This window comes from Thermobia domestica, chromosome 15 (assembly GCF_964235325.1).
Source record: "Thermobia domestica chromosome 15, izTheDome1.hap1.1, whole genome shotgun sequence".
NCBI lineage: Eukaryota > Metazoa > Arthropoda > Insecta > Zygentoma > Lepismatidae > Thermobia > Thermobia domestica.
Window position 1 is genome coordinate 86,577,214 of NC_137468.1, and position 14,296 is coordinate 86,591,509.

Below are 14,296 nucleotides of genomic sequence, written 5' to 3' on the forward strand. Positions count from 1 at the left end.
TTGTTTAGTATTAACTGTTTCGGGACTCATTGCACGCACACTTGACGGAACTTCAACGTGTCCAGAACTATTACGTGAATCGTACCATAGCTAAGCTACATTGATGCAAAAATTTTATTTACTGTTACATTCTTTCTTGATGAGATCATCCACTCGAGCAACATACTAGTCTACACGGTTAGGTGCTCCACTCCGCCTATCATTCCCAACCGACATAAGTCCTTCGCAAAAGAGCTTGTTCTACTCATGAATTCTTGACAATGACATACAGTAGGCTGACTTTCCATAAATCCTTTCCATTCGACGATTGATTTCACGACCTCTTAGATCTTCCGCTGCCAATAAGCGCACAACACCAGCTGCTCCTCATTCGACGCCTCCATCACGTGTTACTTTCAAACATGAAATGACTCGATTTTCTCACTCTATGATGAACACAACGCCATTTAGTGAGTGAAACACGCGCGAATCGTTTTAGCAACAATAGCAGCTACATTTCCAGTTTGTCTCCATGTTTCTCAATAGCATAGTTTTTGTGCAATACCTTCTGCCTCCTTATTTATTGATTGCTCCTCATACATTTCTTTATGCCATTATATATATAAAGATCGGATATTCTTTGAACAAACCACGTTTTCAATTGACACATTGCCATTTTTAAAACGGGAAAAACATCCTAAACTTGTGATTTACAAAAAGCATCATTCTTAAATGTTTATCAACGTATAACAATAGTCTCGGTCGTAGTTTTTCCTATTAAAAAACAATTTAATACATTCTCTTTATCCCTTATGGTCAAGCGTGAAAGCGGGAATTTATTTCTGGACGGGTTTAGAAAACTTTTGGAGGATTCAAATTCAATATGAGGATAAATTATATTAAAATTTATAAAATCGCTCCTAAAATTATATTAAATTTACAAAAAATAAAAAAAACTCGGGATTTCGGGGGATCCGGACCCCCAGGACCGACCCCTTGCGTACGTCCCTGCTTGTGATCATACATTAGAATAATCGCATTACACTACAAATAGGAAGACAGCAGCACCAAGAAGGAACCACTTCACGAAGACTGACACCATTCATCAAATTGGCGCTCACAATGTCTAGCAGCATATTCCGTAACTACAAAATGCATCCATACTGTGTTGTAATTCCGGTTATTTTTGTGTACCCTCTCCTATTGCTGATAAGTATATGAACAGTTACACTATCACACGGCACAATACCTTACCTGTATCTTTATAAATTTATGATTCTACCATCTATCATCTTGGTATCTATCATCAGTGCCCTAACACTTGGTCTGATGCCTACATTTTCATCTGACCCGATGTCCTATGGCCCAGATGCCTCACCTGAAGTTTTTCCGTTCCTTTGTTTGTCTTTTCCCTATCTAGCCATTCTTTCAGCAACCCTATTAAAGCTGATGGAGGAGAGCTGTTTTAAAGTGGGCCTAATAAAACTGAATACTCGAAAGAAAAAAAAATGGAAGAAAAGAAAAATATCACTGTCCAAGACAGAAAATACCCTTCCATTAAGAAAATAAGTCATGCTACAAGAAGTTAAAGAAAGTAATGAGCATCTGTACTGAAGGGAAGAATATCAGTGAAATACTAGTGAATGGAAAGCTGTATCATCAATAAAACAAGCAACAGTCAAAAGTTGGATATATGCTCTTGTCATGAACATCAGCATGCTCAAATATATACACGTACAGTATGTTTTAGGAATAAACGTCCTAGCCTTTAATACAATGGGTTTCTTTTAATTTTGGCAATATATTTATTAAACATATATATCTGTGTTTGCTGCGTAAAATGTGTTCAGTCCAAAGTGTTCTAGACGTTTGAACTTAAAAACCTTTTTATAATACTTTATGGGGAACAATTTATGCAGGGATTTAAAACACTCAACACTTCGCCAGCAGTGTAAAGCACTTAATAAACTTTTTTTTTTTTAAAGACTTTACACAAGCAGAAAAATTTAAATCCCAATCTTTGTCAAATGAATATGATTTATGATTTTCGGATTTAACACATTTTACGCAGCAAACACAGGGCGGTGCTCTAAAAACGGCGCCCACGGACAATAGAGCGCTATTTTTCAGGTCAAAATAAAACGAAAATGTTATATGATGATAAAGCTTCCGGGGCCTAATTCAGCCGCTATGGGGAATCAAAATTTCACTATGTGGCAACGTTGTAGTTTACCTTAGAATCATTAGCGTTACTCTACGAGTCCATCAAGCGGTTACATAGTGATGCTAGTGTCAACGTCTATCGACTTTAAGTGCCATCTGTAAAGAATCGATGTAACTATTTGATGAATTGGTACATCTTACATGTGGTTCTTTATCTGCGACGTTGCCACATTGTGAAATTTGCGTCTCCAAACGAGGACTCGAAAGGTATACAATTATATATATTTATTTTTCGCTTTATTTTGACTTATAGAATAGTGCTCTGTAGTCCGTGGGCGCCATTTTTATAACCTGAACCAGCTGCAGCACGTCAGATGTGACTTGTTCAATTGCATTATTTGTAATTTGCATAGTTGAGATCAACTGTTTTCTCAACACACACCAAACTGTCATTTGTGAGACTCACAGCTGTCGAGATGCACGCCGTGTTGATTTTGTAGGACTGTTCTTAAAGCTTTGTTCCACTTTCTTTACAACATATTCAGACGTACGAGGACCACCTGAAGATTTGTTATGTCTTACCGAATATCCAGTTTCAATAAAATACTTATGCCATTGGTAAATAGTAGGCCTACTGGGAGGATCTTTACGATCAAACTCTCAAGTAGTATGTAACCCAGATAAGATTGCAAATCATTTTAATAAATATTTCTTAACTTTAGAAACATTTAACCCAATCAAAATAGCACATCAAGAAAATAACTGGAAGCTACAGAGCAGAATATCTAAGTCGCTTTTTCTGAAACAAGCTACACCAGAGGAAATCTTACAAATAATAAAAAGCTTTAAAAGTTCCAGCTCTCCAGGTTGGGATGAAGTGCCATCCATGATTGTAAAGGAAAGTTCTCTTCTTGTTGCACATCAACTCTGTCATATAATAAATCATTCATTTTTGACAGGAATTTTTCCTACGCGGCTTACGTTAGCTAGAGTTACATCTGTGTATAAAAAGGGAAGTAAATTGGAGTTAAATAATTATCGTCCTATTTCAGTTTTGTCGTGCTTTTCTAAAATATTTGAGTCAGCAATGAGAGCGCGACCAAATAACTTTTTCCTTTTAAATAATATAATATCCACAAGTCAACACGGGTTTCAAAGCCAGAAGTCAACCAACACTGCAATCTTTAATTTCATCTCTGATGTAGCAATGGATATAAAAAAAGGAAAGCATGTAATTGGTATTTTTATTGATTTATCTAAGGCGTTCGATTCTATAGACCATGGTATTTTGCTAGAAAAATTGTATTCTTATGGCATCAGAGGTGTGGCAAACAATTGGATAAAGTCGTATTTATCTTAACGTAGTCAAACTGTTGGCATCTGTAAAAAGGTAAATGGCAGAAGAAAAATGTTTAAATCATCTATAATGAAATAACAAAAGGAGTACCACAAGGATCAATATTGGGTCCTCTTTTGTTTGTTGTATATATTAATGATTTGGTTAACAGTCTAGGCTGTGTGAAGTCAACATTGTATGCTGATGACATAAATTTTCTTGTCAGTGGAGACTCAGTAAATTAAGCAGAAAGGCTCACTACAAAGACGCTAACAAAAATTATTAGTTGGTTAAACATAAATAAATTAACTACGACTTTAGGAAAAACTAACATTGTCAAATTTCGATTCCCGGGCCAAAGAAATGAACTTGTACCAATAACTGTAGACACTGTAGAATTATGTCAAACAGCATCTATTAAATTTCTAGGAGTATATGTTAATGAAGTTTTAACATGGAATACTCATGTTGAATACATTAATATTAAACTCAGTTCACTCTGATTTGCATTCCGTAGGTTGCAAGGTAGTTTGTGCAAGGAAGCTGTCATATCCTTATATTATAGCAAAGTTTTTTCAATAATAAACTATGGTGTTATATTCTGGGGGAATTCGAGAATAAGTGCTAGTACATTCCGAATACAGAAAAAAATATTAGAATAATGTTCAATATGCCTGAACGATCCTCATGTAAAAATGTTTTTAAAAAATATAAATTATTGACATTACCTAGTTTATACATGTATGTAATCGAACACAAAGATCTATTTACATTAGCTAATACGATTCACTCATACAATACTAGGCAGAATTGTAATATGTATATTATCCAATAGAACTATGCAAATTTTAGCAAAACTGTATATATGAATTGTATAAAATTATATAACAAATTACCAACAAAGTATGAGGAAATTAACGAAAAACGGATATTCAGAAATACTCTGTTAGAATTATTGTTAGAAAAAAGCTATTACTCTGTGGAAACTTATCTTACTGATAACATATAGAGAATGTAAACCATATCTGACAACTGTAATGCTTAATTGGAATTGTCCTCATTTGTAAGCTATGAACAGGCAAATAAATATGAATATGAATATGAATATGAATATGAATATGAATATGGATGCTTTGCACGAAAATTACATTGCACAGTTGTCGCATACTTTGATTCTTCCAACTAAAACACACAGCTAGCATGCTCGGGCCAGTAAAGGCAGTCATCTTTGCTGCAACTGGCGCTAGCTCTCGCAATGGCCTTTTTCTGAACTAGTGTACTACGTAAGTCAAGACTTGATGTATTTTGCTACAAAATGACACCAAAACCATGTCTGTAAGGTAAAGGAATAAATCAATATGAGGTTTCAAAGTTGTGAAATCCTTTTTATACAGCCTGCATACATCTATCTATCCATATTTTATACATATACATTATATATATATATATATATATATATATATATATATATAGGGTGTTTCAAAACAACGACAACGTTTGGGAGGTGATTCCTGACACCAAGATAAGATAATAAGTACAGACCAACCTGGGTGTACAAATGCTTCCTTTCGGAGTTATAGGCTACCGAAAATATGAAAAAAGAACTTTAAAGGTCCATAACTCCAAAACGATGGGATCTACTGAGACGGGTCAAGACTTCACTTAAGAACCAGTAGCGTCTTCTCTGGGTGTGCAAGTCGTGTGTTAACGCCCAACGAAAAATTAAGAGAAGAGTATTTTAATTTAATTAAACGATCGTGAGAAATAGGGACTTTTTTCACTTGTAAACGGGACAAAATCAACTGTTGAAGTGCGAAAGAACTGAAAAAAGCTACACGCTCTCCGTTATATTTTGAGGAGGCACCTCTGCGAGTAAGTCGTTGGCCACGCTTTGGCTATATTTTCGCCGCTTTAGAAGACTCATACTGCGCATGCGCTTCGTGTTTCCCACCTCATGCTTCTATGATCCAAGGCGTTGAAAAAGAACTCAACGCCTTGGGTTTTCTGCTTCTCTCAAAGCGTTGCCAAATCTGTAGATTTATCGGTGGATGTACAGATTTTTTTTATAACAATGCAGAATGCAATTTTGTGTGTGTGTGATCTACGGACTATTTTTTTTTTTTTATTGTTAAACATCATCAATTCATAAGTTAAAGGTGCAATCGACTTCTTACTAAAATACGTGTAAGGAACACGGTGAAAAGAAACATCATTATTTTCTCGATCCAATAAAATTGTGTTCGAAGGGCCAATTGATTAAAAAAAAAAAAAAAAAAAAAAAACGACGCTGAGCTACAGAACGGTTTTCCATTCTGCCTTTTCCTTCCCCTAATTTTCATTCACTTAGGTTAGTGACTCATCCGCAAGACTTACGGTTTCGGGCCCCCTATTACTGTCTTCGAGTGCTTGCTAAAAGTTTTTTTTTCCCTTTCTTTAAAACATAGTTTTTTTCTGTCTCTGAATGTCGCAAAAAGGATTTGTTTCACTTGCTACATTTTGAGATTATTTATTAAATAGGCCTATTATATTGAAATTGGTAGGTAGCCGAGAAAAGTTCGATTCAGGAGAATTACTTTTTTTTTTTTTTTTACTACAAAACTATACATATTATATTGTAGGGTAGATTGTAGATATTTTGGCTTTCTGATTTGGCAATGCTGGGTGTCCCCTTGTCTTTCGCGTTTACGAGTGGTGGTTTGAGCTTTTTAAGATGACTAGTGAAAGTGTAATTCAAAAACTATTAAAAAGTCCTTTTTCATTAGTTTCTTATAATGAGAAAAAACAAATCATTGACCGTGGTCGACCGTGTCCTAATCTCACGATGTCAACTCTTGTGAAGGGCAAAAGTGGCGCTGGTTTTGAGAGACATTTTCAAATGGAGTTGTACGACATGTCAGACTGGCTTTGTGGGTGTAGTGTAGTGAATAGATTTTACTGTTGGACATGTTTGCTATTTTCAACTAAGAAAAATGTGTGGAATCATCAAGGATACGAGGATTTGAACCATCTTAATACTGCAGTGAAGAAGCATGGTGAGTCTGAAATGCATCTTTCTAGCTTTTTAAAATTTAATACCTTCATTGCAACTCCAACAAGAATAGACGTTCTTTTGGATTCCCAACGAAGGGCTGACATTGAGTTGCACAACGAAAAAGTAAAGAAAAATAGGGAAATATTAAAGAGGTTGATTAATGCAGTCTGCTATTTAGCAAAGCAGGAGCTACCATTCAGATCTCATAATGAGCAAGCAGCGTCTCTAAACAAGGGAAATTATGTGGAATTTCTTATTGCAAGTGCAGAGTTTGATTCCACATTAAAAGAACACTTACAGACTTCTTCAGTTTTCCGTGGAACTTCAGCAAGCATTCAGAATGATTTGATAAATTCTGTTGCCGATGTACTGAGAGACGAAATTTACCGCGAAATTCAGAGCACAGAGTTCGTAGCTATTATGCTTGACGAAACTTCAGATGTAAGCAATAAATCGCAATTGTCAACTGTTTTACGATATTTTTCGGCGACGGAGAAAAAAATCGTAGAACGATTTCTTGGATTTCATGACATGAGTGCTGATAAAACTGCAGCGGCGCTTTTCAATCATGTTAATGAAATAATGAATACCTATAAATGCGCGGACAAATTAATTGCCCAGACATACGATGGGTCTTCGGTGATGAGCGGCCATCTCAATGGCCTTCAAAGCAAAGTGTTGGAAAAGTATCCTAAAGCTCTCTTTACGCATTGCTATGCTCATGTAATGAATTTAGTTTTGCAACAGTCATTGGAATGCAACAAAGAGCTTAAAACATTTTTTTGCGGTCTTAAATCACTTCCTGCCTTTTTTTCTCATTCCCCAAAGAGGTTGCACGAACTTTCTGCTTTCATGTCAAAAAAACTACCATCATTATCTTGTACAAGATGGAATTTTACCTCTAGACTTATTCATACGGTCAGTGAAAACAGAAAATCATTGATTATGTTTTTTGATCATGTTAGTGAAAGTGGAGACTTCGACAATTTAACTGCAATGACAGACAGAGGATTTGCTAGCTTCCTAAGGAATTTTGAAAATATATTTTTAATAAAGGTTTTGTCCAATTTACTTGCTTTCTCAGATATATTGTTCAATATACTCCAGTCTAGGGATGTTGATATTTTATACTGCAGTAATAAAATTACTGAATTTCAAAACCAACTGCAAAAGGAAAGAGAGAATTTTGAAATAGTGTGGTCTTCTGTTGATAGAGATGTAGGGGACGAAGAAGTGATTCAGATAAAAAGAAGGAGATTAAATGATGAATCACAGAAGGATCATTGTCGGAGACTGTACTTTGAAATCATTGACAACATCAGTAATCAGATTACAATTAGATTTGCGTCTTTCGAAAAATTGCAGTATTTTGATCTCCTAAACCCATCTAAACTGAAGTTCTTCAACAAACGAGAAAACTTTCCTCACGATTTGTTAAAAAAGCTGCAGGTAGTTTATGGTGATGTTTTTAATTTGTCCAAACTACAAAATGAACTACATGTGTGGTACGCTTCCAATGAGGAATCAAATAAAACCCCAATTGAAATCATTCAATATTTGATGGATATGAATCTGGTGAGTGGATTCACGGAGATTTATAAGTTAGCTATGCTGATTGCAACAGTACCTTCCACAACATCATCTGTCGAGAGATCGTTTTCGTCACTGAAAAGGATCCACACGTTCTGCCGCGCTACTCAGACCGAGCACCGAATGACGAATTTAAGCCTCATTTCCATTGAAAGAGAACTGTTATTCAAATTACGAGAGGGAGATAAATCCAAATTCTATGATGCAGTGATCCAGAGGTTTCTACGTAAAGAAAGACGACTCGAGCTGGAATTCAAGTAATTGTAAGTAAATTGATTTTGATTTTGATTTTCAGTTTCATATTTTGTTTGTTTTTGATCTTTAGCTTCATATTTTGAAGGTATATTTCCCCTATATAATTATTCTCATTAAATGTATTGCTTACGTAATAACATCCTCCTTGATTCATCTTTATAATTTCCAGACTAAATTGTTAAAAGAAAATTGCTATTTATAGGTTGTAGGCATTGGTGTAACTAGGACATTTTGCTGGGGATGGCCATTTTCCCTTACTTTCGAAAATTGCGAGAACTTACATGTACAGACTATATTCAAGAAATCGATGGGTGGGCAAAGTATAGTCACCGTATGTCGAATGCAAACGCTAATAAAATAGTTATGCGTAAATTGAGGATAACTTATCACATTATTTTCGATCAGTAAAAAAAAAAAAAAAAAAATGTGGGTCGGCCCAACTTTGCTCCTGGGGAGAGGGGGTCCCCTCTAGTTTCGCCTATGGTTGTGAGGATTAATATATTTTTTTTTCTTGCCAACGCCCTAACATCCATCTCACGAGACGCCACTGTTAAGAACTAATATGTGTCCTATCCGAAAATCAATGTTTCAGAATCCTACAACACTTCCGCAACACTCTTTATAGAGATAGTTTGTGAGAACTTCAAATTACATACCCGTAGCCAAACTCCCTCTATAAAAATTGTTGTGTGAGTACCGCAGGATTCTGAAACATGGATTTTTGGATAGGGCACATATTACTAAGTGAAGTCTTGACCCGACTACGGTAGGTCCCATAGTTTTGGAGCTACGGACCTTTAAAGTTTATTTTTTCATGTTTTCGGCAGCCAGGAAGCACTTGTGCACCCAGGATGGTCTATACTTTTTGCCTTATCTTGGTGCCAGTGGTATCACCTCCCAAACGTTGTCGGTGTTGTTTTAAAACACCCTATATATATATATATATAATGAGGAGCTTGTTTCCAAAAACCACCTAAGTAACTTCTTTTCAATTTTCGGTTTTTGCGCTTTATTTGTGCATTAGGAGTAGATACACATGCCTAACTATATAACCTTTCAAAATTCACATAAATCGTCTTGAAATTAAATGTAAAAAAATCACATTTTTTTTTTCCAAAATGCGCCTAAGTCATTAAAAATATTAATTCCAAATTCCACTTAAGTCACATTGGTATTATTTATCTGCTTTGAAAGTTTGATATTGATTATTACCATTTCTCTGGTGTTTATTTTTGATTTTAAGCGAAAATTAATCTTGTTTAGATTTGCTTAAAAACAGTTAGTTATTGTAAGAATTAACAACCAGTAAGAAGATATTTAAAGAAAAGTATATACCGTGTATACAAGAGACTACTACGTTGTTATCAGGACTGGCTGAAAACAATACACCTGTACTGCAAAATGGAAATTGGATTACTAGAACTTGTGAAGGAAGAGAAGGAAAGGAAGCGATCAAGATATTCCGGAAACTGGGTAAAGAAATAATAAAATATATAATCAATATAAAAGTACACTAAAAAAATGAAAGTTAAAAATATAAATCTTAGAACTAAAATAAATAAAAATTTATTAAAAACATACAAATCATGTTAATCCTACATGTTAGTGTAAATAAGCACATAGTATAATCAAATATAAATTATTATTATTATTATTATTATTATTATTATTATTATTTTATGTTTTACATTCATTTCTTTCTTTTTTCTTTCATTTTATTGATTTCTTCTTCAAATCTACTTCAATGTCCCTTTATAAAAACTAAATGTTATAATATATAATCTTTATAATCTAATTTAATTTAAGTAATACTTTGTGTTATACTGTAAATTGGTTCTGGAAAAGCAAAAGGACATAAGGAAATCAGTAAAATCAAACAATTAAAATTTGAGTTCATTTAAAAGAAAAATAAACGCCTGTCGGAAAAGTATCCGACTTCCTGTGTTTTTAGGGAAACTACATGGCGCAGGTTATCCAGATTTTGCATCGTGAAAGAGGTACAAGGTGTCTTTTGGCGTCCAAGTGTTACTTTCTTTTGCGTCTGCTGTTGTGGAGAAGTGGTTTATGTCGGCGCTGTTCTATGTTCTCGGCGTGGGTCTAGAATAGTCAACACGTGAGTGTACGGATAGGACTCGAAAAAGAAATCACAATTGACTCAATGGGTACATTCGACCTCGCCAAAGCCTAATAAGGCTCACGGAGATAGAAATGTTGAACAGTTACGTATCAAAATCAAAACATATGTTGATTGTGTTTTTCGATTATCGTGGGAATGGGTGCACCATGAGTACGTACAGGAAGAACATACTGACACAGAGAACTTCTCAGACATTTTCCGTCGTCTACGTAACACTCTTTGTTCGAAATGACAATACCTGAGAAATTCAAGTCCTGAAGATTGCACCAGTATAATGATCCATTCACGCTGTTTATATGATTGTCTTTTTCCGCACCAAACTATACTTTGATGGATCGTCGAAGACTCGTGTGACTGTTGACTCACCCCAAAAATCAAAAGGTACCGGAAATAAACTCGTTTCCTCATCCGAAAGAAGATCTAGTGTAACGTGACGGTTGCTCCCATAGCACTTTCCGATGAGGGGTTCCAGGCCTGTTTTGAGCGGTGAAAGAACCACCAAACTCGGTGTGTGGAGGTAATGAGAACGACGAAAACACCAGGAAAATTTATTGTTTTTTTGAGTCCATGGACAGGCCTTGTAATTCTTCATATACAGTAAATGAATGGGCTAAAGAATAAAGATGATGATGGGTGGCGCAAACACTAACTCACTTCAATGAGGTTTTATTGGGAGTGAAGGATGGAATTTAACTGAGATTGCACTTTCACATAACTTTTAGCAATAATAATATCCATGATTTTTTTTAAGAATCCAGAAAATATGTAGTATCCATTATTACTTTACTATCTACGTTCACTGTCTTACCTTTCCAAAGATGAGAAGTAAACCGAAAGTGACATTTATTTTTGTGTCTTAAACTACAATAAAACCATTACCATAAACTAGGTTGACTTTGTTCATTTTTCTTCCTAAAAGTTGTTACATTCTATGACTAAAGTAAATATATAGTGAGAACCTCCAAAATTGGGAAAATATTTCACTTCCGGATGCCAGAGTGCCCTTTTCAGGACAGTAAGTGTAGGCATAAGAAATCGAAAAAGGCCGGGATATAGATTTTCCTGGCCGTGGATGGGCATGGCAGTCATTCTCCAAGAAGGTTGTTCTGTAATGCAGCCATGGGTATGTGTAGATGTAAGTCAGGTACAAAGTGTTCTTAACTAGCAATATTAGTGTCTATTTATAGTTTTTGAGGTCGCTGAGTAGATTGAAATAGTTTTTGAACCTGTCAAGTACATGCTTGAGTACCGAAAGCAGTTATTATCCACGATAGTCGCCCGGAACGTTTCAGGTGAATGGAAATCACATAAAAAGTCTCTCACAATAGTGCTATTGATGCCTATTTATAGGTTTTTGAAGTCACTGAGTTGATTAGAATAGTTTCCAAAGCTGTTAGATATATACTTTAGTGTCGTAAGCAGCCATTTTTAATATGGCCGTCCAGTAATTCTAGGTGTGGATGTGAATTAGAAAAAAATCTAGAAGTGTAAAATTGGTGTTTGCTTATAAATTTTCGAGGTGGCTAACCTGATTAGAATAGTTTCTGAAATGATCAGATAAATCCTTCACAAACTGCCATTTCTGAAGATCATCGTCTCAGCAATTTTACTTTAGTTCTATTTTCCCTACAAAAAAAAAAAAAAAAAGAAAAAGTCCAGAAAATCAATAGCTTCCGATATGCCCCTATTTCCCTGGCGTATCCTTATTTAAATATGATTATATACTTATTTAAATACGGAGAAAGGGAAAAGCGATAGACATGTTGACGAACATGCTGGAATATCTACTCAGATTCCTAGAAATTTTAGTGACTTTCTGAGAGAAGACAAAGTTATTTACGCCTCTAGCAAAGCAGCTCATCCAAGAAGTATATGCAGATAAAAATATTGTGTGTACTGTTGGCGAGAATATTATGACATCAGCTTTAGCACTGGATATTAACAGTATTTCACCAGTCTGGCATGAGAAAACAAATTGTCAACTTACTCTTCCTTTCAAACACGCAGCTTAGTATAGTCAAAGAAAAATATGCATGCGAACACTAGATTCAGATGTTGTGGTTATTGTGATAAGTCTGTTTATCAAAATACAGCGTCTCTAAGAACTGTGGATTTACTATGAATCTGGGAAATTCAGGCTCATGACATCTAATGTTGCGTCTGATCCCAGATCCAGAAAAATCTATCTGTATTTCATGCTTTCACTGGGTTTGATGCTGTATCAGCGTTCTGTAGAATAAGAAGCGAGCAATATGGAAGCATGAATGCACTACAGGAAAATAGATTCTGTATTCTAGCATACGTACGAACTGGATTCTGAAGTGGAAAATGATATGTCTGCTGCCATTAAGCGGTATGCCATTCTCTTATACGACAGCATGTCTCTCTTGAATCATGGGAATGAGGATAAACGAATACTGTATACGAAGAATAATCGCAAAATACAAAACATACCACCCATGAAGAGTATGATTAATCAGTATACTAACCGTGCCACTGTGTAAGGAAAATTACGGTACTATTGTATGGATCGTGGTGATGAAAAAATTGCATATATTTCCTCACATATCTTCATTCCAGTAAGCTTTTCATAATCATTCATTTCTCCTCAGCCCTTTGATCATAATGGACTGAATGTGGGATGTAAAACTCGAAATTTCATAGGGGCCACGGTGGCTCAGTGGTAAAGCGTTGTTTACCTTTGGTGCATGGCGTCATTGGTTTGATTCCAACTCGCGCTAAAGTGAACTTTGATTGATAAACATCGTGCGCGTGGGCTTTCTCGTAGTTCTCCCGTTTCATCCCACTTTCTTTATTCTACCTTTTCATTCATTTCTCATCATCACAGTCTCCTTTAGCCTAGCCGGCCTTCAAGATTTCAGTTCATTTCATTTCGAAATTTAATTTCATTTTATTAACTATTGTAATTGAATCTTTTATTTTTAAAATTTATCATTTTTTAGATAACTATGTACTTTTGTACATTACTAACCACGAAATACTCTTGTCCATTATTTTTTTAAAATTTAAAATGCAGTTAACCGTTTCGTTTAACACAGCGCACCTAATACTCTTTTATTCGTCTATACACTTCAATTCTATTTTATAATTGTATAATTACATAAGTTATAAACAACTGTATTGCAACCTAATAATAATTACTATACATTGAACTTGGACATATCTTTTTCTTTTTTCTTTTAGAAAGCAATAAAAGAATGTAAAAGTCGAGATCAGCGTTTCGCCAGTAAGTGCATCATAAATGGAGCAAAAGAGATGCACATTTTGGTGTAAAATTACTTGTTTTTATGACTTCCTTCATTGTCATTTACATTCTCGAAGTACAGTACACTTTACGTCAAACAACCATGAACAAGCCTGTAACCAGAGCACTGAGACAAGGATTTTGAGGTAATTTTATTTTATTTTATTTTTTATTTATTTTTTTTATTTTTTTTTTGGGGGGGGGGGCTTACTTTAGTTCACCTTGCATTAACAATTTCTAAGCACATAAATGCTATTATTACAAAATAGGAGTTTCCTTAATGACCTACTAGAAACAGAAGCTATTGAACTAAGCGCAAGAGTCTACCTTATGCGTAAACTTTGTAAGATTCTAACTACGGAAACATTAAAAGCAACATATTTCGGCTTGATCCAGTCAATTCTATCGTACGGGATCATTTTCGGGTGTAATACGTATCATGGGATGAAAGTATTTACAATGCAGAAGAAAGTGCTACGAATAATGATATCAGTTCCGTTTCATATACCAAGTAGACCACTGTTTCAGAAACTAAAAATA

General features: G+C 35.0%; 1 protein-coding gene across 1 annotated transcript; it reads left to right on the forward strand.

The window, feature by feature from the left end:
- The first annotated feature begins 6,299 nt into the window (after nucleotides 1-6,299).
- Nucleotides 6,300-8,360, forward strand: LOC145671552 (zinc finger MYM-type protein 1-like). The gene has a single exon (XM_081740740.1). The coding sequence runs from the start codon at nucleotides 6,300-6,302 to the stop codon at nucleotides 8,358-8,360; it is 2,061 nt and encodes a 686-aa protein (XP_081596866.1).
- Nucleotides 8,361-14,296: the final 5,936 nt, after the last annotated feature.

What these genes read in the sequence shown, in the direction of transcription:
- LOC145671552 (XM_081740740.1), top strand. Translation starts at nt 6,300, where the DNA reads ATGTCAACTCTTGTGAAGGGCAAAAGTGGCGCTGGTTTTGAGAGACAT.